Source organism: Lingula anatina, chromosome 4 (assembly GCF_051362555.1).
Source record: "Lingula anatina isolate TDL-2025a chromosome 4, LinAna3.0, whole genome shotgun sequence".
Taxonomy (NCBI): Eukaryota; Metazoa; Brachiopoda; class Lingulata; order Lingulida; family Lingulidae; genus Lingula; species Lingula anatina.
Window position 1 is genome coordinate 4,850,851 of NC_141770.1, and position 27,911 is coordinate 4,878,761.

The 27,911-nt window shown below is 36.0% G+C and overlaps 1 protein-coding gene across 5 annotated transcripts in view; it reads left to right on the plus strand.

The window, feature by feature from the left end:
- Positions 1–26,951, plus strand: part of LOC106173404 (uncharacterized) — a 48,288-nt gene extending 21,337 nt beyond the window's left edge. For all 5 annotated transcript variants that reach the window (XM_013554537.2, XM_013554539.2, XM_087011465.1 and 2 more), the window contains 5 exons: positions 3,748–3,915; positions 6,572–6,733; positions 15,996–16,203; positions 18,234–18,429; positions 24,166–26,951. In XM_013554537.2, coding sequence (XP_013409991.1) covers positions 3,748–3,915; positions 6,572–6,733; positions 15,996–16,203; positions 18,234–18,429; positions 24,166–24,994 — 1,563 coding nt within the window. In that variant the 3' untranslated portion in view covers positions 24,995–26,951. The remainder of the gene's footprint in view (positions 1–3,747; positions 3,916–6,571; positions 6,734–15,995; positions 16,204–18,233; positions 18,430–24,165) is intronic.
- The last annotated feature ends 960 nt before the right edge of the window (positions 26,952–27,911 follow it).

Consider the following 27,911-nt stretch of genomic DNA (forward strand, 5'->3'; position numbering starts at 1 on the left):
TCCAGCCGTCATTTGGACGGCCGCTGACATCACCGGACGGCCTATATTTTCAAAGACGGCTAGACTGCTTGCGACTTGACGTCTTGGCTTGTCGGGACAGCCGTGGACGTTGTAAGAAATTTTCCTAGAGTAATTTGACATACCTAGCTTTTATGATGCGTCACAGATGAATGGTACTACTTTGTAGTGTACGCTGATATTCAGTCACAACGAAACTACTTCCTAAAGCTTACAAAACACAATAAAATGTTTCTATGAACTTTAAGATACACATTCCACGCCGTATGCAGAAGTGACAAGAGTGACCTTCATGCGGTACAAAACACTAAGCAAACTACAGGCCAATTTGTGAAAGGGGACACCTTCCGGACCTTCATACGCACGGCAACTGACAAAGCTGATTGACAAAAAGGAAAATTTCAAATTTTCAGCGAGAGATCGTTCGCAATCCGAGAGAGACCAGGAGGCAATTTTCATATTTGTTAAAGAGACTTCGTAAGCCAAAGGGCGAGACGAGAACGCAATTTTCGTATCGTCAGCGTCGCAATCCGAGTGAAACGAGAAAGCTCATACTCTTTCAGTGACTTTCGTTTGCGGAAGATCGTCAGCCGGAGATCGTTCTCGATTGTTTTTAACCCCCCCCCCCCCATTGGAATTTATAAATTTTAAAAATATTTTTCATTTCATTTGTACATTTCAAGGGACTTCATTAGCGGAAGATCGTCAGCGGGAGATCGTGAACGATCTGAGCGAGACAAGAAAGCAATAATGGTAATCTTTATTGCAGCTCTTAATATTGCTCTTTTGTTCTGTTACTGAAGTCTCTACTGTTAACAATGCTATTGTGCGCCTCAGCAAAACTACCGATCACTATCTCACACCAGATACTGCGGTAAAGAAACAACAGCCCGACAGTACAACTCTTAATAGATTCTCCTGTTATCTGAATGAATGGATATGACGATGTTGTTTAGCGTCCTAAACTAATTGTACCGATCGTTATCTTGCACCTTGGGCCGCACACGTAGTACTCAGGTAAAGGTACGCTAGGCCAACATTGCCGACTGTTAGATCTTTATAAGCGCGATAATAGCCCGGTGGCCGATTTTAAGGTGTACGAAATTCACGAAATCAAGATCGCGCAAAATTGCTTACTGGCCGAAATTCATGGTCCAGAAAAAACTCCAGACGGCCGATTTTAAGATCGTTCGAAATTCAAGAGCCGTTCGAAATTCATGGCACTTTACCGTATGCCGATTTTTAAAAACTCAACCTGCTTTTAAGCAGGATTGACCACTCCTGTGAGTTTAATGACAATTGGCCTATCTGTTTTTCTTATATTGTGTTAACAGTGTTGCCTATAGGCTGAAAAGTGAAAAAACCCTAACTACTAAAACAAGGCAGCAAAGCTGTCAAATGTACAGACAAAAAGCAGAAAACAATGCAAAAAAATAGGCTACTGTCAATTCTGATACAAAAGTACATTATGCTTACCTGCAAATTCAACATCAAAATTTAGGTATGCTCAACAGGTAATACCAATGTAAGTAAAATGTGAAACAAGCATAAGGCTTCAGGCCCATGAGAGTTCACACTTTGAAAGTGCCAGAATAAGAAAAATGAAAATTTTACACAAAATTGATTAAATTCAATAATAAATGATAACTCAATTGAGCTGGCTTTCTAATTTGAACTCCATGCCAATCCTACAAATAATACTTGTAAGTTAAAAATAATAATAATAAGTAACACAGTTTTCTTTTCATGTTTGTAGTAGCAGTACATTTTTGTCAATTTTGATGTAACATTACATAATCAATTACAGAATAATTATCACCAATTATTGACTATAAATAGCATGGACACGTAGAAAATTTGGTTACCATTCGGCTTTATGTCCATGGGAGCTCTGAGTCCCACAATGAATATGCCAACATGATAAAAATGAATATTTCACTAAAATGTGTAACTACAAGAAAAAGAAGCAAATCAGACTGCTTTTCCAACTCGGCTGCAATTTAGTCCTGTGTTTCTTTTTTGAAAGTTTGACAATCATAAGTAACATGGTTTACCCATAATGGTCATCATGGCAGCAGCACCCAAAATTGTGTTTTCTTCTATTTTGATGCAATATTATATAATGCTTAACAGCATAATGACCATCAATTTTTAATAATAAAATATACGTATCATGGATTTTCAGAAAATGTGACTAGCATGGGTCTTTAAGCCTGTGGTGGTTCTAAGTCACACCTTGAAAATGCCAATATGTGAAAAATTAAATTTTTTACAAAAAAATGTTTAACTGCCAGAATAATTTACCAAACAGTCTGCATTGCCTACTGAAGTTGATTTTAGTCCCATGTTTCTTTCCTGTAAGTTTGAGAACAGTAAGTGACATGGTTTTCCTTAAATGGCCATCATGGGAGCAGTACCCAAAATTGGGGTTTCTTCAAATTTTGATGCAACATTACATAATGTTTAACAGCATAATGACCATCAATTTTTAATAATAAAATATTAGTACCATGGATATTCAGAAAATGTGACTAGCAAAGGTCTTCAGGACCATGGAACTTCAAAGTCACATCTTGAAAACGGCGACGGCGATGACAGACGCAGGTGATGGCAATATGTACAGACACATCTGTGTCTGTACATAAAAAGATCAAACTTTCAGATACATAATTTTATTATATTTCTGTATCTAGCATATATGGTGTGCTTACTGCATAGAATAGAACTATAGTGTAGCCTTGCAATTTTGTTGCTAACACTCAATAGGAATGTTGTAGTTTTAAAAAATTGCGACTAAAAATAATTCACAATTTTCCCCCATTGAAAAGATGGAGTAATTACTGTACTAAAAATGTTATCTGCTGGAAATTTCATTTATGCTTATGATAAAGTCTATCTTCGTTTGGTAAAGCAGCAGGTTGCTTTGAAAAATTTGCATGATTGGTTGACATTTATGGTAATTATTGTTTTTGTTTTTTTTTTTGTTTTTTTTTGCACAATTTTGTTGATGTTGGCCCTATAAGTGCCAATACGTATTTTTTTTATTTTAAATTTATTGAGTGGCTTTGTTTGGTAAAGCAGCATGTTGCTTTCGAAAATTGGCATGATCGCTTTACATTTACGGTAATTATGATGTTTTTTGGTTTTTTTTGCATAATTTTGGAGACGTTCCTTCTCAGGGTTGACATAACAAGCAAAAGTTGTTACTTCTCAAATCTGTTTTAATTCATGTCCAATTTTCAGTTAAATATTTACAGTAACATCTTCCCAAGTGTTGAGCATACTGTTGAATATATCAGAGATATGACGGGTATCATTAAGCATTAGATTTCAGGGTACAGATGCTATATACACATATTCAAATGAACATAACATTCAGTCTAACTCTTAACAGCATGCGATATGCGTGTATTTGCTTTTCACTTGAAACAAAATACAAAATGGTTCATAATCAGAATTTTGTAAGAAAAGTCTATGGACACACTCATTCTGAAGTGTGGTATTTATGAGAGGCATATTTAAAGGTATTTGATATAGTCTATATGTAAAATTGTTAATTTTCTGTCATAAAAAATTGTCATTCTCAGTGTATTAGTCCTTATCACTGGCACATTTGTTCACCCTGCAACTTCTGATTTGTAGTATTATTTTTCTTTGAATTTGATTTTTTTTTTTTTTTTGCTGTTTGTCTTGGCATACAGCTGTTCTTAGAGTTGCATACTATTTCAGATGTGGTTAATAGACGAGAACAACCTGACTATATGTGCTGTTGTCACAGTTGGGATGCAGCTAGTCTTTTTCCTCATTGCGTACGGGTGTAGGTTTGACAAAGTAACAGACTTTGCTGGAGGAACAAACTTTGTTATCTTGGCGTTGCTGACATTTCTACTTGCACAGGTATGTTTATGTTCCAAAGAATTTTGATTTGTTGGACCTTTTGATATTTATCTGTACCACAGGTACTCAGAGATTGCATTATTCAAAATTTGACATTTGATTTTAATTAATTAATTAATTAATTAATTAATTAATTAATACTGTGATTTTTACTTTCATTCCTTATAATTGAATGTGAAATGTCTAGTCTAGGTACTGAAGAGATGGGACTCATGGATTATGCCATAATGCATTGAAATACTGCATTGCAAACTCTAGTGGTACTAAACAGTTGTAAGAAATACAAGTTTATGATAATTTTACATGATTTTGGAAATTTTGTCATTTCTCAAACCCTATAATCATAGCATTAATTCATGGTATAAATTGGGTAATGTCCATTCAGTAGTAATGTGAATTTTTGATCTGCGAGACATAAAGCAGATTATACATATTATTCTAGTAGGTGTTTCTTTACATGAAACATGTTGTACTTTATTTTGCTATTGTGTTGATTTTGATGATTTAGTTGTCATGCTATGTTATATTATTAAAAAAATATTAAGTCATTTACCCCTATGTATTTTTCTCAATATGCATTAAATAACATGTGTAGAAAAATTACTTTGATTTCAGAAATGTACAATTCATTAAATATGGATTATATTATTTATAGTCCTGTAAAATAATATTTTATCCCAATTGGTACTTATCACCAATTAACGTAGGGAGTACAACATTTCAGAACCATGCTATACTTTATTTAAACATTGGTTTTTATATGGTGTTGATAGGTAATCATCCAAAACCAACCTTATTAAGACAGTGCCTGGGTCCTATATATATATATATATATATATATATATATATATATATATATATATAATTATTGCAAATAATTTTAATATCAACAGCATAAAAAGTATTGATAAATTGCTTAAAGTAGAAGAGTCATCCACCTCCCAGGGACAGCCCATTCCCCATGTACACATTAATTTTGATGGCCTATCTACATCTTTGATGATAGGTCTATGGATCCCTAAAGTTTCAACTTTCTCACTTGGTCTAGAAGCTATAGGAGGAGATAGTTGAAATTACTAACGAACAGACGCATGAATGGATGGAGGGATAACATGATCCCTGACTTTTGTCACAAAAGTGCGAGGATAAAAATGTTGTGAAAAACATAAATGCAGTGTTATTGTACCACCAGCGTAGGTGCTGGCAGTATACAGAGTTTTAGTTTTAAGGTCTCATTTTATCTTCGTGAGTTTGGGGTCAATCTTGCATTTTCAAAGTGCATCTTCTTTCAAAATCTGGAACCATGAATGGTAGAGACCTCTTGTTTGTTGCATTTTGTAGAGCTTGTCAAGTTTTCCATAGGGTTTTTCATATGGTGTTGCACTATATCAAAAAATACAATGTATAAGTACAAGTATCTAAAAGTTCAGTGGTGAGATACGCCCATATAGTTACTATTGAACCTGAACAAAAGGTCATATATTGGCCATCTTACTGTGAACTTGAATTTGACCTTTGACCTACTTTTCATCATGAGCTGTATTTTGCAAATTTTCCAACCTGTTAATCTCCAAAACTGGCAGAGACATGCCCATAGTTACTATTGAACTTGAATGGGAAGCCAAGTCATATAATGGCAATCTTACTTTGGCTTCGATTTTGTTTTTTGATCTACTTTTCATCATGAACTGCTCTTTGCAAGTTTTCCAGGCCTTATATCCAAGGGGCCGTAGCAATAGTCCGAAGGTTCATTGGTCCGAATGTTCACTATAGAACCTTCGGACCAATGAACCCTTGATTAAAAAATCGATGAAAATGTTACCACTTTTCGGACCAATGAACCTTCGAACCCATGAACCTTCGGACTAGTGAGACGCCCCCATATCCAAAACTGGCAGAGATATGCCCATAGTTACTATTTACTACTCTTGCAAACAAAACTGCATATTCCATTAACAACAACACATTGATTATCTTCATCTACACTTGAATTTGACCTTAAGACTGCATTCCCACAGATTTTAGATCGATCTAAAATCTAGTGGGGAGTCTCACTAGATTACTGTCAGCTTAGCCACCTTAAATGTCTGTCCCGCCTACTTAAAGCTGTAAGGGGGTAATTAACTTCGGTGTGCGCTCGGCTGACAGCAATTTAGCGTAAACCCCCAGGGAGTTAGGTCGGTCCAGTTGGATCGATCTAAGTCTGTGGGAATGCAGTCTTAAACTACTTCTCCCCAAAAATACTCTCACCACATTTACCTAGACCTCTTTCTCCACAACTAACACACATACGGTGAAGACTCAATCTTTTCAATAAGGAAGAACTAACAATTTTTCATATACATATTTTTAAAATCATTAAAGATATATTGCTGTGTAGCATCATTGGTACTTTTTCCATGGTACTTAAAGAGCTATAAGGTCGCCTGTTTATCAGTTTTGTTGCTATCACTCAAAAGGAATGTTCGAACTTATAAGAATTTATGACTTGAAAAAATACAATATCTGTAAAATTCATAATTTTTCCCCATTGAAAAGACTTAGTCATTACCCTACATCCATAGCTTTCCTCAACTTGAACGCCCTTACCAGGAGGCAGTATTGCCTCTCTGATTCTCTAGTTGAATTTATAGATATACTTTGTTTTTAATTTTAGACCTATACTGTGCGTCAGATAGTAATAACGGTACTGGTTTGTGTCTGGGGCATCCGTTTGTCTGGCTATCTCCTGTACAGGATTATCAAGATAGGAGAAGATTCCCGCTTTGATGACAGGCGAGACAGCTGCTTAAGATTTGCTGGCTTCTGGACATTTCAAGTAAGTTCCTGTAGTAAAATGTGACCTTCTGTTGACCTCATTGCATTAGTTAAATATGAATGACCTTATGACCTTGTCAAAATGTGACCTTGTGTTGACCTCATGTGACCTTATATTAATTTGTCATGTTTATGATATCATTTCACCAGTTTGTTTATATATGGTTAAGTTAGCACATTTAGATCTTCTTCTCAAAGGATTTTCATTTTGAAGCGAGATTAGGAAGTAAATGGTTTGGTGCACATTTTTTGCAGACTAAATCTGTTCTCTGATATGCCTTTAATGTTTCAGGGTCTATATATCCTTGAAAAGTGATTTAGTTTAGCACTTTGCTTTGAAATCAGTTTGTGGCCCTGAAAAAAAGCATTATTTTGTCATTTTGCCCTTAAAAATCCTTTAATTTATTTTTAATGTTGCTGTATGAAGCCTGTGTATAAAACCTACAGATAGACTAGTGACAAAGAACAACAATGTAGCCAATGTCAAAACAAAATTTCCGATGGAGGAATAAACATTTATTTACACTCGCCTAGACACAATATGGTGATGGTGATCTGAAATATAATTGAAACAAATGAAAGTAAAAGAATAAACAAATATAAATTTCAACTTAATACAAATATCACAATGAAGAAATTACAATAAAACACATACATTAAATAACTGAAAATATGTACATAACAATGCTGCCTCCACTCTTTCGCATACAGTACTAGGAGTGTTCCAACCGTAACAATACATGGTGACGTTTTATTACCACTCAACAGAACACCAATCATCCAACATATGAGGGCGCCACTCACACCAAGACGAGAGAACACAAAGTAAACAACACAAACAACTCAAACAAATGAAACAAACAAACAAAAAAATTGCCGACGACACTGTCAGCAACAACAACTTTCTTCTCAAGTCTGTTGTTATATTTCAAGTATGTGAATTCCCTACAGACATGCAGGAAGCATAACTATTCATATAAATAGACTGGTACATGAATGACATTTATGGACAAGCAGGTGTCAAGTTCCTGTTTTTGCCAATTTTTTGGAAAACAATTTTTTTCCTAAATTTATCTTGGAATTTTGTATTTGTATAGCCTTGTAATAGCTTTATGTATCATTTTACATTGGTTGTGAATAATTAGTACCGCCAGCGTGTACGCTGGCGGTACTCATGGTTTTAGTCCCGACCCGTATCGTACTGCTCCGCCGGCTTCGCCGGCTCCGTGGGGTGGCGTGGGATACAAGTCACCGTTACCGCTTCTCCTCCTAGACTGCACGGACCTGTGTTCCCATCTCTTGGATTTAGGTCACATATAATCTCAACTTGAACCCCCTGGTTTTTTTGTCTCAGTCGGTGCATTCGCTTGGGTGTGACACTCGATGAAATGCACCCTTGTCAAATTTTTTGAAAATTCAATGCTATATATCTCCTTAACGGAAGGAATTATGGGAAAAATTAGTATAGAAGTCTGACCGAAAGTCATATATGAGGATTTCAAATATGCCTTTGGATTTGACCTTTGACCTTTTTTTCAAGGTCAAACAGGCCAAAATTTTCTAAAAATGGGAATTTTTTGCAAAAAAACTTTATTTGTGCCGAATTTCAGAAACTACTCAGAGTTTAGCACTCATATTATAGTGAGGGGATGCAATTAGGGATGCCTTTCATCTTTAGGAGTTTGGGGTCAATGGGTGCATTTTCATGGGAGAAACGGCCATAAGATGCCGAAACTGAAAACTCTCCCTAATTCTGGAACCGTAAATGCTAGAGACCTCTTGCTTTTTGCATTATGTGGAGCTTGTCAAGTGCAATACTGGAGGTGGTGTCCATGTTTTTGTTTGCGATACGATCAAGGAGTTGTGCTATATCAAAAAGCACAACTGAGCAATATTCAGTGGTGAAAATAAAATGTGAAATACTCCAAAAGTAGCTGAGATACACCCTTGAACTTGAACTTGAATAGGAAGTCATATACTGGCAATCTAACTGTGACCTTGAAATTGACCTTCGACCTACTTTTCCTCCATGAACTGAACTTTGCAAATTTTCCATCCCTTATATCACCAAAACTAGCAGAGATAAACCCATAGTTATTATTGAATTTGAATAGGAAGTCATATAATGGCAATCTAACTGTGACCTTGAAATTGACCTTTGACCTACTTTTCACCACTCACTGAACTTTGCAATTTTTCCATCCCTTATATCACCAAAACTAGCAGAGATACACCCATAGTTACTATTGTACTTGAATAGGAAGTCACATACTGACAATCTAATTGTGACCTTGAAATTGACCTTTGACCTACTTTTCACCATGCACTGAACTTTGCAATTTTTCCATCCCTTTTATCTCCAATACTGTCAGAGATACACGCATGGTTACTTTTGTACTTGAATAGGAAGTCATATGCTGGACATCTAACTGTCACATTTAAATTGACCTTTGACCTTCTTTTCACCATGAACTGAACTTTGCAAATTTTCTATCCCTTATATTTCCAAAACTGGCAGAGATAGGCCTATTTTTTTCTTTCAATAGATATGCAACAATGATAATGCATTTTCTGATCAGTCCTACTGCTGAGGTAGGTGGTACTTATTGGAGTCAAACCATTTCCACTGGGAGCAGACTTACACAAGGACCAGTAATGTGATAAAGGTGGCCTGAGAGAAGTTTGAAGTAATTGCCAGGCTGCTGGAATGGGGAAGTTATGTATGGATTGCTTGATTGATGAATCTGCTTGAGTTTTATTTACTTATTGTGCTCACACATTAAAAGGCACCTGCTCGGAACGGGTCATGCACGAAAAACCTTAAAACACATAGGAGAAGATATATGACAAAAGTTAAGGCCATCAAAGATATCGTTTATCTGTGCTTATTATGTATGACTGTTTTACTTTTAGGACTTGAAGCATTGTTCCTGCAGTGCTGTAAGTTTCAGAGTACTATATGATGACCCCATAAAGTGGTTTCATTGCCACTCTGGTTTTATGTGCCTTATTGATCAACTGTGAGGGCTCAAATTGAATATAGCAGTGATAATTAAATCAGCTCTCTATCTTTAAAAGGCCACAGCACCAAGGGGATCCTTTACAAATGGTAGATAACCGCACTGGGAAAAGACATTCATAGAAATGTTTTACATGTTTCACATGGTGTCTGTAGAAATGGCCGTCATCTGCTTCTTTTGACGACAACATCTTCGTAGTGCACTTTCAGTGATAACATGATAAGTGGAAAACTGTTTAACCTATTGCCTTTAAGCTTGCAGAACTGATGAAAATTCATAAAATACAGGTTGAAAATGAACATTATGTGACCATTTTTCCAAAAGCTCTACTGTTTCTTTCACTATTTGCAGCATATATGCAATTGACCTTTGATGTACTTTTCACCAGGAACAGTACTTTGCAAATTTTCTGGTCCTCATACTTCCAAAACTAGCAGAAATCACTATTCTCACTGTTGAACTTGAATAGGAAATCATTTATTTGCAATCTTAATGTGACCTTGAATTTGATGTTGACCTTTTTTTCTCCATGAACTGAACCTCCAATATTTCGATGTCTAACAGAGCATATTCACCAGAGAAATAGGCTATCCAGGTGAATAGCCTCTATTCTAATCTAGCTGTAAGCCATCTTAAGCTGTTGATTGAAGAAAAAGACACATGACATTCGCCCCATAGCTTCCAAACCATATTTTTGACTTACTTTAAATTTAATGAATGGCTTTGATTGGTGGCAGGTTGCTTTTGAAAATTGGCATGATCAGTTTACGTTTACCATAATTATAATTATTATTATTTTATTTTTTATTTTTTTATTTTTTTATTTTTTTTGCACAGTTTTGGTGATGTTCACCCCATAATTGCCAAACTGTATTTTGGTTTTACGCTAAATTTATTTAGTGGCTTTCTTTGCTAAAGAGGTAAGATGCTTTCGAAAATTGTCATGATCAGTTTACATCTATGATAATTATTCTGTTTTTTTTTTCACAACTTTGGTGATGTTGCCCCATAACTTCCAAACCGTTTTTTTGTTTTACTTAAACTTTGCTGAATGTCTTTGTTTGGTAAAGCCACAGGTTGCTTTCAAAAATCAGCATCATCAGCATACATTTATGGTAATTATTCTGTTTTTTTTTTTTACGTGTAAAATTTTCATTTTTCATGCATTAGCAATTTCAGTGGCTTTTATATCACATGGAATTGAATCACTAGTTTATTGATGTCATTGTAAATATATATCTATTTTATTATGTAACAGCGCATCGGAATTTGTCAAAACATAATTTTGTGCACTTTTTTTTCTGCATTATGTCTGAACATTTCACAGCTTTGTTGCCTTGTTTCCTGTATGGTGTCTGTATATTTGTCAGCTTTGCTGTCTGGTTTAATATCTTTGATGAGAAAATAAGGCACAAAAGGGCCACTTTTTCAGAAAAAGACTATCCCCCCTTTGTAATTGCTGGCTATAGGCCTGCATGGTATAGGATAATAATTGTCCCTTCTGACCAAATTGGGCTTTGATGAATGCTTTATCTGCAGCCTGTACAGTTGTGTTAAGTTTATAAAGACTCCCAATATTTGTCTTATAGCTAAATGCTGCACAGAAACCTGCGTACAGTGTGATATGGTGTAGCAACATCTCCATGGACTGATTTTCCATATAGACTATGCATAGTAACTTGTAAAACCCATAAGCCTCAGGCTGTGTTCAGAATAAAAGTTATCAGTCCAGCAGGATTGATCAATCTCTGTGGGGATCCTGTCTTAAGTACACTCAATGTAATCAGCTTTATTGTTTGGCCTGCTCCCTCAAGAAGCTAGGGGGTAAGCTTCTTCACTTCGTTTGAGTGCAACCAGTAGAAATGTGTCGAGATAACTTAATTGTGGATGCACCAAAGTTAATTACTCCCTAGCTTCTTTAGGAGGCCAGGCAGGCAATTAAGCTGATTTCATTGAGAATCCCCACAGAGATAGATAGATCCTGCTGGACAGATACCTTTTATCTTGAACACAGGGAGGGGGGGATATTTACAGTCAGTGTTAATCTTTGCACTGAATCTTAATACTGGATAGGAGCGGAATTGATGAGAGTTTGATTGATTCTTGTCAGTGTGTGAACTTTTAACTTTCAGCCAGTGAGTTCTTGGCTGATATCAATAGAAAACTTTTTATGTGCAGACACAGATGTGTCTGTACATATAGCCCTCACCTGCATCTGTTGTTGCCGATGCCGTCGTCCCAGGATTTTGACCTTTGACCTTTATTTCAAGGTTTTTTAGGGAAGTTATGCTGTTTTTTTCACTTTTTTCAGCATATATGCAGCACCGATAACATGATAAGTGGAAAACCATTTTACCTTTTGGCTTGAAACTTACAGAACTGATGAATATTCATAATACACAGGTCGAGTTTGAAAATCAGCATGATCGAGCAATGCTTATGGAAGTTATCCTGTTTTTTTTTTTTTTTTTCAATTTTTATAACACCGATAACATGATAAGTGTAAAAATGTTTTTCCTTTTGGCTTGAAACTTACAGAACTGATGAATATTAATAATACGCAGGTCAAGTTCGAAAATTGGCTTGATTGGACTATTTTTACAAAAGTTTGTCTGTACATATAGCCATCATCTGCGTCTGTCGTCGCCGTCGTGCACTTTTACCGATAACACGATAAGTGGAAAACCATTTTACTTTTTGGCTTGAAACTTACAAAACTGATGAATATTCATAATCCGCAGGTCAAGTTCGAAAATCAGCATGATCGGGTCATTTTTAGGGAAGTTACGCTGTTTTTTCACTTTTCTCAGCATATATGCAACACCGATAACACGATAAGTGAAATAACATTTTACCTTTTGGCTTGAAACTAACAGAACTGATGGATATTCATAATACGCAGGTCAAGTTCGAAAATCAGCATGATTGGGCCTTTATTTTAGAAGTTATGCTGTTTTTTCACATTTCCTCAGATTCAATTATTAGGCATGTTAACAGTCTCATTATTGAACTAATAAGATACGTAAAAGTGTTTGTTTGATATTTCCTGCATCTTTACAACATTGTTAATTGATTGTGTAAAAATGATGGTAAACTTGTGATCGTGCATTGTGTAATAAAGTGTCAAAAATGGTAATAAACTCATCATTGCAGTTTGTCAGATTCAATCATCCACTATGTTCAGAATCTCAGAATGGAGGAAATTGGACATTAAACACTGTTCTATTGATATGTTTCCCATTTCATCAATTTTCTTAGTTGGTCATATAAAAATGGCAACAAACTGTTTATTTTGTTTTATGTTTAAAAAATGTTAAAAATGGAAATAAACCCATTTCAGAACAGTGCTGTCTTGTTTACATGTTGGCATTTTTAAGATGTGACTTTGAAATTTCATGAGCCTGCAGACCTTTGCTAATCACATTTTCTGAATATTCATGATACTAATATTTTATGATTAAAAATTGATGGTCATTATGCTGTTAAACATTATGTAATATTGCATCAAAACTTAAAGAAACCCCTATTTTGGGCACTGCTCCCATGATGACCATTTAAGAAAAACCATGTCACTTACTGTTTTCAAACTTACAGGAAAGAAACATAGGGCTAAAATACAGCTTCAGTAGGCAATGCAGTCTGTTTGGTAATTTTTTTCTGGCAGTTAAACAGTTTTTTGTGAAAAATTAATTTTTCACTTATTGGCATTTTCAAGGTGTGACTTTGAAGTTCCATGATCCTGAAGACCTTTGCTTGTCACGTTTTCTGAATGTCCATGTTACTAATATTCTATTATTAAAAATTGATGGTCATTATGCTATTGAGCATTATGTAATATTGCATCAAAATAGAAGAAAACACAATTTTTGGTGCTGCTGCTATGATGAGCATTATGGGAAAACCGTGCTATGACTGTCAAACCTTTAAAAAAGAAACACAGGACTAAAATGCAGAATGAGTTGGAAAAGCAGTCTAATTGGCTTCTTTTTCTGGAAGTTATACATTTGAGTGAAATATTCATTATCTTTTTGGCTTATGCATTGTGGAACTCGGAGCTCCCATGGACATGAAGCCGAATGGTAATCAAATTTTCTACATGTCCATGCTATTTATTGTCAATAATCAAAGATTGGTGATAATTATTCTATAATTTATTATGTAATGTTACATCAAAATTGACAACAATATTTTTGCATTGCTACTGCAAACATTATGAAAAGAAAACTGTGTTACTTATTATTATTATTTTTAACTTACAAGTATGATTTTTAGGATTGGCATGCAGTTCAAATTAGAAAGCCAGGTCAATTGGGTTATCATTTATTATTGAATTTATGCAATTTTGTGTGAAATTTTCATTTTTCTCATTCTGGCACTTTCTAAGTATAAACTTGAACTCTGATGGGCCTGAAGCCTTATGCTTTTGCTTTCGTCGTTGTTACCTGTTGTGCATAATTAAAATTTGATGTTGACTGTGCAGTAAAACATAATGTATTATTGCATCAGAATTGGTAGTCTCCTATTTTGTGCATTATTGTTTTGTGCTTTTCTTAAGATGTGACTTATGGGCCTGAAAGACCTTTGAGAGGGTCAGTCTGTTAATATCCCTTGGGTATCACGTAGCTAATTTCTGAGTTATAAAGTCATTTGCCTAATTGATAGGCCATTAAAGGAGATTACATAAAGCACACTTGTTGATATTTCCTTGTAAACTCCCAAAAGTTAAGCTCTCTGCTAGATTAATAATAAGGAAGCAGTGATAATTATGCAGGTTATTATATATATATATATATATATATATATATATATATATATATATATATATATAATAATCAAAGATTAAAAGTTTGAATGGCAGCTTCATTGAAATTATATTTACCTCAGGCTCTGCCTAGGAGGTTATATTTTCACCCCTGTTTGTCTGTCATCAACATAACTCAAAAAGTTATGGACCGATTTTGCTGAAATTTTCAGGAACTGTCAGAATTGGGCCAAAGAGGACAATGATTAGTTTTTAGTGGTGGTCTGGCTCAATAATCAACAATAATCAACAATTGCTGCCTTGGCAGAGGTCTGCAGTCTCGGTGGTTTTCTAGTTTTGTTAGGTTTTCCTTTACAATTTTTTCTCAAACACTTGCATTTGTGACTTTTAACTCTCATCCGCTCGAGGCTCTGCACATTTTCTGTATTTCCACATAAACAATTGTATTGTTTTTTATGTCTTTAAACATTATATAAAATTATTTTATGCACTGTCATCATTTTTCAAATATTGAGACTTTCATCATGTGACTATAGTCTCTCATGGTCCTGAAACTGTAATCTTATTGAAGGGGTGGATTGAGACCATCTTCTGGGTCTTCTTGAAGACAGGTTATTAAGTTTATATTGACTGGTATCTATTTTTTTCTGTTGGAAGACCATCAAAATGGAGGATGGATCAACATAGATACTTTGGAATATTGTCAGAAAATATCTCAGGGTCCGCTCCTGTTATTGACCATGTTACCTGTTGTGCATGATTAAAATTCAGTGTTGACTGACAGTGCTATTATAAGCATTATTTATTATTGCATCAAAATTGACAAAATGACCTTTTTTTGCATCTTTATTTTCTGTTTTTTGTCTGTACATTTGACAGCTTTGCTGCCTTGTTGTTTTCGATACAGCTTATCGATATATCGATAAGTTCAACATCCAATATTTAGTGGTGAAAATAAAATGTGAAATACTCCAAAATGTGCAGAGATATGCCCATAGTTACTGTTGAACTTGAATAGGAAGTCATATACTGGCAATCTAACTGTGATCCTGAAATTGACCTTTGACTTATTTTTTACCATGAACTGAACTTTGCAAATTTTCCAGTCCTTACATCTCTAAAACTGGCAGAGATACATCCATAGTTACTATTGAACTTAAATAGGAAGTCATATACTAGCAGTCTTACTGTGACCTTGAAATTGACCTTTGTCCTACTTTTTATGATGAACTGTGCTTGATTGTACCATTTTTAGTTATATTTTTTTGCTTATTTTGAGAACTCTTGTTGATTGCATTTTATAGAGCTTGTCAAGCACAAGACTGGTGGTGGTGACCCCTTTTTTTTAGGGGGGGTCCAAACGAATGCACCTCCAGCTGGTGGTACAATATCCGGAGGCGGTATCGCCTCTCTGATCCTTTAGTTATTTTGTGCTTTTTGTCTGTACATATTACAGCTTTGCTGCCTTATTGATTTTCCAGGCCATGTGGGTTTTCACTGTGAGTCTCCCAGTGATTTTCATCAATGCCCCTGGCACCAAAGAGAAAGCCCCTGCAGATGAGTTTAAGGCTGTTGACATCATAGCTACTGTGGTGTGGACAATTGGGCTACTCATAGAGACCTTTGCAGATTTTCAAAAGTTTAATTTTAGAGATAACCCTGATAACAAAGGAAGATGGTGTGACTATGGTAAGGGGGACATTTCTCTACTAACACTTCATTGTTAGTGGGCACTGTTTCTGCTATGTAATGTTTTCTACTTTGTAATTTTCTAGATCTATTTAAATCTTGTAAAATAAAAGGTAAAATGGCATTGCACCTAACCTCAACTCCCTCGTACTTAGTTAGTGGACATAAAAAGAAACAACAGATTCTTATGAAGGGAAGGTGTATTTTACACCCCATTTCCATAGATTAGATCGACCTACTTTAGATCGACCTAACTCCCTGGGGGTTCACGCTAAATAGCTGTCAGCCGGGCGGACACGAAAGTTAATTACCCCCTTTACAGCTTGTAGTAGGCGGGACGGACATTTAAGTCGGATTATCTGAAAGTAATCTAGTGAGACTCCCCGCGGGGATAGATCAGTCTAAATCTATGGGAATAGAGCCTAAGAGAGACACGCATTCTCACAGAGAAAATGGGTTAATTTGTTCTCTTAAAAGTGATTCAAAACAGTAATCATATGCTTATAAATGCAAGCAAACCAAAATGTAAATGTAAATATAAAATTGATTATTGTACCACCAAGGTGAGCACTGGCAGTACTCATCAATTTAGCCCTGACCTGTCTCTTCTGCCAGCTCCATTGACAGGTACAAAACACTATTACCCCATCTCCTGATAGACTAAATAAGGACCTGTGTCTTCATCTCTTGGAATTAGGTCACATACAGTTACAACTTGATTTCCCTTGATTTTAAGCTCTGGTGGTGTATTTGGATAAATGTGATGCTCGTCATATAAACTGTTGTCAGAAGTTTTGAAAATTAAATGCCACATATTTCTTAAACTAAGAAAAAACATGGAATAAGTTACTACAGAGTTCTGATAGAAAGTCATATCAAAATTTTCAAATATGATAGCCCTAAAGTACTTTTATATTATGATGAGATGTTACACTTGGGGGGTCTCCTGTCATCTACATCAGTTAGGGGTCAATCAGTTCATTTTCACAGGAGAACCAGCCATTAGATGACAAACTGAAAAATCTAATTCTGGCACCCTAAAAGCTAGAAACCTCTTGATTTTTGCATTTGTAGAGCTTGCCAAGCGTAACACCATTTGTTGGTTTGTTTGTTTGTTTTGCTTTCCAGATGCACCCAGAGTCACTATTAAAATTGAATGGAAATTTAAGTCATATATAGGAATTCTTTTTATGACCATGAAGTTGACTTTTGGTCTGCTTTTTACCATGAACTGCAATTGATTGTCAATTTTCTTGCACTTGTTTATCCAAAACTGGCAGAGTTGCGCTAATAGAAAGTAATAAACTTGAATATATAGGAAATCACATATTGGGAATCTAAATGTGACCTTGATTTTACCTTGACCTATTTTTGACTATGAACTGCACTTTCCCTATAGCCCTTATATCTCCAAAACTAACAAAGGTGCATCAATTAATAAACTTGAATATGAAATCATATATTGGTAATCTTAATGTGACCTTGATTTAACTTTTGACATACTTTTTGCAATGAAATGCACCTTTCAAAATTTGGACCCCTTGTATCTCCAAAACTAGATGAGGTACTACCATAGTTTTAATTGAACTTACATGGAGAATCACATATTGTGCCACATATTGTGAATCTTAATGAAACATCCATAGTTAGTATCAAATTTGAATGAGGAATCATATATTTAAAATCCAATTTTGACCTTGAGTTTGACCTTTAACCTATTTTTTACCATGAAATGCATTCACCAATTTTTTTTTACCTCTTACATTTCCTAATCTAGAAGAGATACACCCTTATTTACCAAATCATGCATTAAGAATACAAAAGTTACCCTGAATTTGACCTTTGACCTTTTCTACACTATGTAGTGTAATTTTCACATTTTGTACCTCTCACATTTCCTAATCTAGAAGAGATTCACTTGTAGTTAACATAAAACTTGAATGCACTTAATCCTATTGGTTGTGTAAAACCTGATGGTGGTATCTCCATTCTGATCTTCTACTTAATACAGTGTATCCTTTTTATTTTAGGTTTGTGGAAATGCTCTCGCCACCCGAATTACTTTGGAGAGCTGGTCATTTGGTGGTCAGTTTTTGTGATAAGCACGTCCATTTTACGGTACGGTCAGTGGGCCGCCATTCTCAGTCCAGTGTTTATCACTTTCATCATCCTGTTCCTTTCTGGGATCCCTCTACTGGAGCAGAAGGCAGATGAACGCTACAAAGGGTAATTCATTGTTTGATTTTGTAGAACTTACATAATGGCTATGTGATAACATCTCAAACCATTAGGGTAAAGTGCTGCATTGCAGTGGTTATGCAGTGGTAAACTAACCAATCATACGTATTGTACAATATGGTTTTAGTCCTGACCCGCCTGTTCTGCTGGCTCCGCCGCCATGTCATGATTACCGCTTCTCCTCCTAGACTACAAGGGCCTGCATACCCATCTCTATTATCTATAATCTCAACTCGTTCCACGTAAAATATGGGCTTCGTCGGTGCTGGTGTCTAGGTGTGGCGTTCATTGCAATGCACCCTTGCCCAAAATTGGCAAAATTAAATGCTAATTATCTACCATACCGAAGGAATTATGGGAAAAATTTCTACAGATGGCTGACAGAAAGTCATATGTGGAGATTTCAAATATGCCCTTGGATTTGACCTTTGACCTTTGTTTCAAGGTCAAACGGGCCAAAATTTTCAAAAAAACGAATTTTTTTACGAAAAAAAAATATTTGCGCTGATATTCAGAAACTACACAGACCTAACCTATAATATTATTGGCAGGTGTTACCCTTCAGGTCATCTTTCACCTCCATGAGTTTGGAGTCATTCGGTGCATTTTTATGGGAGAAGCGGCCATAAGATACCGAAACTGAAAACTGTCTCTAATTCGGGAACCGTTAATGCTAGAGACCTATTCTTTTTTGCATTTTGAGAGCATGTCAAGCCCAATACTGGAAGTGGTCTCCGTTTTTTTTTATTTCCATACGGTTAACGAGTTATGCTGTATCAAAAAGTACATTGTGGTGGTGAAAGCAAAATGTGCAATACGGTAATGTGTAATAAATTTTGAACCTCTGGAAAATAAAACATAAGGCTTGGCAATGCAGACAACTTCTGGTCAAAAATGACATTATTTCATGAAATTTGAACATCTGCAACTTCTGAGCACCTCCCATTTCAAGAATTTCAACCAAAATGACCTTTTCTTTATTTTAATTAATTTCTTTTGTAGAAAATTTATGGCACATTATTGTAACTCAGAAATTGTACCATTTAAGTCCCTTATATCTCCAAAACTGGCAAAGAAATGCCCATAGTTACTATTGAACTTGAATGGAAGTCATATACTGGCACTCTAACTGTGACCTTAAAATTGACCTTTGACCTACTTTTCACCATAAATTGAACTTTGCAACTCTTTTAATGCTTATACTTTCAAAACTAGCAAAGTTACACCCATAGTTACTATTGAATTTGAATAGGAAGTCATTAGGGGCAATTTTACTGTGACCTTAAAATTGACCTTTGTCCTATTTTTCATCATGATTTGAACTTTGCAAATGTTCGTTCCCTTTTATCTCCAAAACTGGCAGAGATGGTCCATAGTTTGAAGTTTGAAGTTGAATAGGAAGTCAAATACTGGCAATCTAAGTGTGACCTTTAAACTGACCTTTGACTTAATTTTCAGTATGAACTGAACTTTGCTAATTTCTTTCCCTTTTAACTCCAAAACTGGCAGAGATAGGTCCATAGTTACTATGGAAGTTGAATGGAAGTCATATACTGGTAATCTTACTGTGACCTAGAAATTGACCTTTGACCTTTTTTTCATGATAAACTGCACTTTGCAAATTTTCTGATCTTTATATGTCCAAAACTGGCAAAGATATGCACATAGTTACTATTAAACTTGAATAGGAAGTAATATACTGGCAATCTAACTGTGACCCTTAAATTGACCTTTGACTTAATTTTCATCAGTTCATGCTGAAAATTTTCTGATCTTTATATCTCAAAAACTGGCAGATATACGCCCATAGTCCCATAATAAAATGTGAAATACTCCAAAATTAGCAGAGATATGCCCATAGTTACTGTTGAACATGAATGGGAAGTCATATACTGGCAATGTAACTGTGACCCTGAAATTAACCTTTGATGTAATTTTCAGCATGAACTGATGAAATTTTTCTTTCCCTTATATCTTAAAAACCGGTAGAGATACACCCAAAGTTGCTGTTTAACTTGAATAGGAAGTCATACACTGGCAATCTGTGACCTTGAAATTGACCTTTGACCTACTTTTTTATGATGAACTGCTTTTTGCATGTTTTTTGGCCTTTAAATCTCCAAAATTGGCAAAGAAATGCCCATGGTTACTATTGAACTTGAATAGAAATTCATATACTGTGATATTGAAATTGACCTTTGACCTACTTTTTCACCATGAACTGAGCTTTGCATATTTTCTTGCCCCTCATATCTTTAAAACTAGCGGAGATGTGCCCCTAGGTTTTCTCTTTTGTCAGCATATATGCAACACTGACATCACATTTCAAGGAAAACCAATAAGCCTATTGTCTGGAGAATCACAGGAGTGATCAATGTTAGGAAAATACAGGTCAATTTGAAAATCTGCTTGATTGTACCATTTTTAGTTAATTTTTTTTTGCATATTTTGAGAACTTGCATTTTATAGAGCTTGTCAAGCACAAGACTGGTGGTGGTGTCCCTTTTTGGGAGGGGGGGTTTCCATACGAATGCGCTTACTCCAGCTGGTGGTACAATATCCAGAGGCAGTATCGCCTCTCTGATCCTCTAGTTGGACTTGAAGCATTGGTTCATTTGCATAACTGGTACTAATAAAGAGCTGCACAGGTAGTGCAGTGGTCAGTTATTGTTCACTTGTGTTAGAGTTGTTTACTTCAGGTGTCCAGGTAGACTTCAGCAGGTCTTATTACTTTGAAAAATACCAAAATATTCAGTGCGCTACAGTTTGATTGAATTTACTGATTAATAAATTGATGGTTTGAATAATTGAGTGGTTGATTGATGTGTTTCATTGAATTGATGAAAAGATTGGTGGATCTGAGTTGAGAGGCAGCCATGTGTGGTCAATAATTTCAGTGAGTTAACCTCTTAGAGACCATTCCCAGACCCTATTGTACTAACTTTGGATCAAACTATCTCTTAAGGGGTTCTCGCTTAATTGCAATTAACTTGGGCGGCTTAGATGTCTGTCACACCTGTTGAGGCTGATAGGGGGTAATTAACTATCATTTAGCAGCTTTAGTGGGCATCCCAGACATCTAAGCCGCTTGGGCTGAAAGCAATTTAGTAAGGGACCCCATGGAGATGGACTGATCCTAATAGATTGATCTAGGGATGGGAACACAGTCAAACTCACTATGCCATCTTACCCTCTACCAGGGCGACAGATAGATTTTTTACAGATATTCACAGATATGTCTCTAGATAGATAGACGGTCATTTTGGTCTGTAGTCGCCCTGTTGAGAAATCTCAAGGCTGATTACATGGCTGGTAATTGTTTGCATAACTGCTCAGGCACTGCCACTAAGCAGGTCAAGTCTAAGGGTGTATTCCCAGACATTTAGATCGATCTATCCCTGTGGGGAGTCTCACTAGATTAATGTCAGATAATCCGGCTTAAATGTCTGTCCCGCCTACTACAAGCTGTAAGGGGGTAATTAACTTTCGTGCCCGCTCGTTTGGATCGATCTAATCTCTGGGAATGGGGTCTAAGTCTGCTTGACAGCAATCAAGACAGTTAATTGCTCTGACCTTAATCACTTGCTTTTGTGACAGATAAAAATTGCATCCTCACATTCAGAGTGAGGCAAACTGAGGAATCCCCTGAAGTAGTTGTAGAGGTATAAATAAATACTGGTGCAGTAGGGTATTGTTACGGTATGGAACGAGAATACATACAATACTTTTTACTTCAGAGTGAGGCAAACCGAGGAATCCCCTGAAGTAGTTGTAGAGGTATAAATAAATAAATACTGGTGCAGTAGGGTATTGTTACGGTATGGAACGAGAATACAGATTGGATAGTAAGAAAATTTTGGGCTTTTGTAGGGGTGACAGAACATCAATTTGTAGCAGTGAGTGCTGCACTCAGTGGGAAGGACGCGTGTGTTGGCATTCCTACATTAGGTGGGAAAAGCCTATGATTCCAGCTGCTAGCTTCCATTTATTGAAGAGTCCATGCCAAATGTCCTATCTAACGTGCCCCCTTTCAAAGAACTTATGTACGGCCCACTCTTTGGCCTCTTGAGTCTAAATCAAAGATATATTTATTTCAGAAGATTAGATTTTACCCAAATCACGTTGCCTTAACCTACAGGCGCAGTGTACATGTACAGTGTACTAATGTCACAGTTTTCTCCCTGGCCGAAGTAAATGATTTTATAAAGAGTACTAAATTAAAGGGAGAGTCAATACACCACTGATAATGATATTATGAAATCAAACTGATCATGTTGTACCGCAAAAGTACGTAGAAGACTGCACTTCGTAGTTCTAGTACTTCTACTACCAGCGAACACCAATCTACAGCATATCCTAACTGCGGGAGATGTTTTTCAAAGAGTCAATAATAAGTAAGTCATATATAAGAGTAAACAGAGTCTATATAATTGTATAAGAAAGACAATACCTCCAGTAATTAATTGTTAGAACGTCTTATCTATTTTCTCCTTTCTCCTAATTATTCCCACATGGGATTTCTCAACAGGGTGACTACAGACCAAAATGACCGTCTATCTATCTAGAGACATATCTGTGAATATCTGTAAAAAATCTATCTGTGGCCCTGGTAGAGGGAACTGCCATCTAGGGACTCTATGTACACTGCCTGAGCCATATTGGTCAATATGTTTTCAGTGCGTCTTAATTACTTTCAATTGTCTAATAGTTGTGTTTTTTTTTTTACCAGTTATAGACTTTTTAGTGTTTTGATCACCTATAGGCTAGGATCTACACTCAACTAGGATAATTGACTTCTGCCTTCGATGTCTGGCAAGTATCCCTGGGCCAGTTTCAGCCAAAATCTATGACTTTGTGCAGGTTTTTAGGACGATAGAGGACGTAGTTGACAGTGTCTCATTTTGTCACCATGGCACCACAGAGGAGTGACCAGCACGTACTTGGGCTCATTGTAAACACAGCCAACAGTACAATAATTTTCTGCTATCTCTGTTATTATCCACCTATGAAAATGACTTCAAAACATGATTTTGGTCGACATAAACAATTAAAAATAAAGCCATTCTATATCTTAATAATTTAATAATAATTTAAAAGCTAAATTGACATGTCTGTTTTGCAGTGCAAGACTTTGGCAGGTCCACATAAACTTGGAAAGTGCTTTCATGGATTATTCAGAACAGAATACATGCATTCTCACTCAGTTTCAATGAATTGCCAAAATGTATTTCAAATTACCCTGAAAGTTGACTATTACTGAGAGAATTAAACCAGCTGGTCATGGCCTCAGTGCCTGCTTACGCCATCATAGAATAATAAAATAATTGGACCATAGTGCCTCTTCAAAACACAGTTTGCTTTTTCTACTAATTCTTTTCTGCGATCTCTCAGATGAAATGAATAATTCTGTCTCTTTCTCAAAGCATGACCCACACTGGAGCCTGAGAGAAAATATCAAGTGCACCACCTGTCGTCATCTTAAGAACTATTTATTTTGGAGGCTCTGCATCATGTATTATGTAATGATAGGTTTAAATGACGTGTATATGTTTAAAATGTCAGAGATGTATTGCCACAAACATTGCAATGGATGTCAAGTTTGTGGTATCAGTCCAACATATATAAATTACATATGAATTTTAAGCTAAATGTATTTGTGTGAATCGGTATTTGAAGTAACAATTGTGTTGGTTGAAACTACATACTTTCTCATCTCACCTACAGCAATGCAGACTATGTGGAGTACAAGCTAAACACCAGCCCCTTGGTTCCACTGCCTCCAAGTTTCTACAGATCCATTCCACGTCATCTGAGGTGTTTCTTATGTTGTGAGTTCCCACTGTACAATTTCCTTGAGGAGATGAACTACGACACACACTCTGCCAATGAATCAACTGTAATTACTACAGCATCTGTGACACCAGAGGTCATAAATGAGCAAGCCAAGATGAACCAAAACACAGTCAGTAGTGATAAAAATTATGGCACCACTCAGGAGCAGTCTGGAGCTGCTAGTACTGGGAACTTAAACAATAGTAACAGTAATCATATTGTAGAAATTGGTAACATTAATAATAATGGTGATGACAATAACAGTAATAACAATGGTTTTGGTAATTCATATGGTAATTATTACCATGCAGATCCCAACAGGCCCCAAGTGGTAGTTGCCATTACAAATGAGGCGGGGACAAAATGTAAGTCGATGCTCATGAATACTGGAGACGAAACTACAAGTGATCCCAAGCAAAGTTTGACTAATTTATACACTGGGAAAGAAGATGAAGTACCCCAAACCAGCAAACAAGTGACAGATCTGAAAAAATCATCTGACCCAACAAAGTGGTTCAGTTTGCCAAACATTCCCAACATGCCTGCGGTGAAAGTAATGGACACTTGTGTTGCATCTGTGAGCAGTGATGATGTCCCTGTGGTCAACAGAAAAGCACTATCGATGGTCAAAGATGACCCTGTACCTGACGATATATTTGAAAACCCAGATGATGAAGCTGTCTTGGTATTAAATGAGGGACACAAGGCTATGACTATGTAGATTTTATTCACTGATTATATATCAGGCTGAAGTGGTGCTGGCAGTGATTGATTTGACAAATCTTAAATTACATTATTTTAACAGGTTCATGTGTGTCAGAGGGTAAACTAGAACTAATTTGGAGAAACTAACAAAAGTTGAGATAATGTTGGAGGTCATGGCCACTGTGAATCATGATGGAATAGCAGTTCACTGTTAACAGGAGTGATCAGTTCTAAGTTGACAATAAAATTAAAACAAGGGTCACAAAAAACAAATTGGTGCTTGAAAGTCAAAAAATTGGGAAGGTGGCTGGCATGATGTGATACATGATTTTATCAATGTTATGGTGTATATATTTTGCAAAGTTGATATCAAGAGCAAATGTCTAAGAATCAAATATGGGTGGTGACGGCTCAAAAATAGATTTCCTTTTTTCGTCAAGCCATAGACCTTGATTCCAAGCTAACAAAACCAGCATTCTTACCTCTCAAAATATTTTTGATTTTTGATCTATTTTGTAAAATTGGGAAACTGAGTTAGAAACCTTGACATTGGCTGATTTCATAGCCTCGTTTCAATCACATGAAAATTAAAATCGTGTACATTTCAATTTGGTGCTTTGTGTTATTTTGTGAAACATTGTTTATGATGTTTGAAATAGTTATAATTTTGATAAATTTTGAAAGGTTATAGTTCCTGGAGCAGTACTTTGTCAGGTTAAAATGTCTCTGAAATATGGACAAAACCCTCAGTTATCCATAGCAATGATAAAAAATCTGGGTACCTCATGCAATCAATGTGAATATATATATATATATATATATATATATATATATATATATATATATATATATATATATATATATATCCATCCTAAATTAGGTAGGTTTTCACTTTTTTCACAAATTTAAGAATTTAGAGTATATTTCATGGTGTCATATTACCTCAATCAGATTTTCATATTTGATATTGTCATTGCATGATGGAGAGCTGATTAAAACCTTGTTTAATATAAGCACAGTGTGGTATTCCAGCTCCGCTGAGTCTGCCGCTAGATGGACATAGAAGCATTTTCAGACCTATTAAAACCTTGCATAACCTCATTTGGCTTTTCACACTGAAGTTTAACATGGTTGTAAACATGGGCTGGTGTCTGTAAACTGTCTAAAATACAAACAATTCAAATGTGGTTCCATGACAACAGGAAGAAAACAGAAAAACAGAGTTGATTGAAAAGTTTCTTTTTTCTTTTAATTTCGTTCGTGAAAACACTGTTGCTTCATTCCCATCATTTTCCCCACCTACATATGTTCCTTCACAAACTCCATCATGTATTCATCCTCTTAAGCAGTAGCATGCTCTTAGGCCTGTAGCCAGCAGTTTCAGAAGGGGGTTCATTTTCTGAAAAAGTGGACCTTTTACCATAAAATCCTCAAGTACATAGGTCAAATTTTACCCAGAGTGGACCTTTTCCCAGCAAAAAGGGGTGGTTCTTTCGAACCCCCCCGAATCCCCTGGCTACGGGCCTGGCTCTTGTCAGTAATTAGTTCCCTTCTCTATTTCTACTAGTCCATTTCCTTTGTGTGCATTCCTCTTGTCAAGTTTCCCTAGTTTCATTTGAGATTCTTTTCTGTTTGTCTTTTTAGCAAGTCAACGAGCTTGGATAAGCACTCTGCCAGCCTGCCATTAATGCTGGTGCTTAATTAATGATGTTGATATAAAAAAAACTCTTTACTTATATGACTTAATTAAATGACTAGACATCTCTTGATCAAACAGTTTTGAAATATGAAGTGCACTAATTAAACACACCTTTATGATATACATGTATGGGGAGTCCTAATTATAAAGCACTAACAATGGACCTTTTAGTCAAATAGTATTAACAGCACATGTAATGTTATTGTTGTATTTAGTATATTGATCAATATTTCATGACTGTGAGTGAAAATAAAGATTGATGTTATTAAGGAAATTTGTTTTTAGTTGATTTTTTTACTAATTTCTGTTGATATATCTCAAATGATAACAATGACAGTTTTACACGTTTTGAAGCTGAACATGTAGGCAGTTTGCACCAGTACAGTGTGAAGTATGCCAATATTATTATCAAATTTTACAATGTAATTGTTGCATTACTTGCACATCATTTTACTTATTTTTTATGTATAGACACAGATGTGTCTGTACATACAGCCGGCACCTGCATCTGTCGTCACCGTCACCGTGTGCTTTCAGTGATAACACAATAAATGTTATACCGTTTTAACTTTTCAGTGGTGGATATAGAGGGAGGGTCAGAGGGGTCCTGAACCCTCCTTCGGTTTCTGAAAAATATATCACACCAATATTCCTCTCTTGAAATTAGAATTTTGTCTAGCTAAATCATAGTTTTAAACCATACCAAAGGGCACTGTTTGCTCTCTAAGGGCGCATTCCCATATATTTTAGATCGATCTATCCCTGTGGGGAGTCTCGCTAAATTACTGTCAGATAATCCGGCTTAAATGTCCTTCCCGCCTACTACAAGCTGTAAGGGGGTAATTAACTTTCGTGCACGCTCGGCTGACAGCTATTTAGCATGAACCTCCAGGGAGTTAGGTTGATCTAGTTGGATCGATCTAATCTCTGGGAATGGGGTCTTAGACCAGATTTTAGATCAATCTATCCCTATGGGGAGTCTCACTAGATTACTGTCAGCTTAGCCGCTTTAAGCGTCTGTCCTGCCTACTTAAAGCTGTAAGGGGGTAATTAACTATGGTGCGCGCTCGGCTGACTGCAATTTAGCATGATCTAGATGGAGCGATATAAGTCTTTGGGAATGCACTCTAAAACACTCTCCAAAATTTTTATGGGGCCATTGAGCAGGCCCGTAACCCCATATGAGATGGTGGGCTTGGCATCTGAGGCCTGTCGTTCTGCCCCCCCCTTCAAA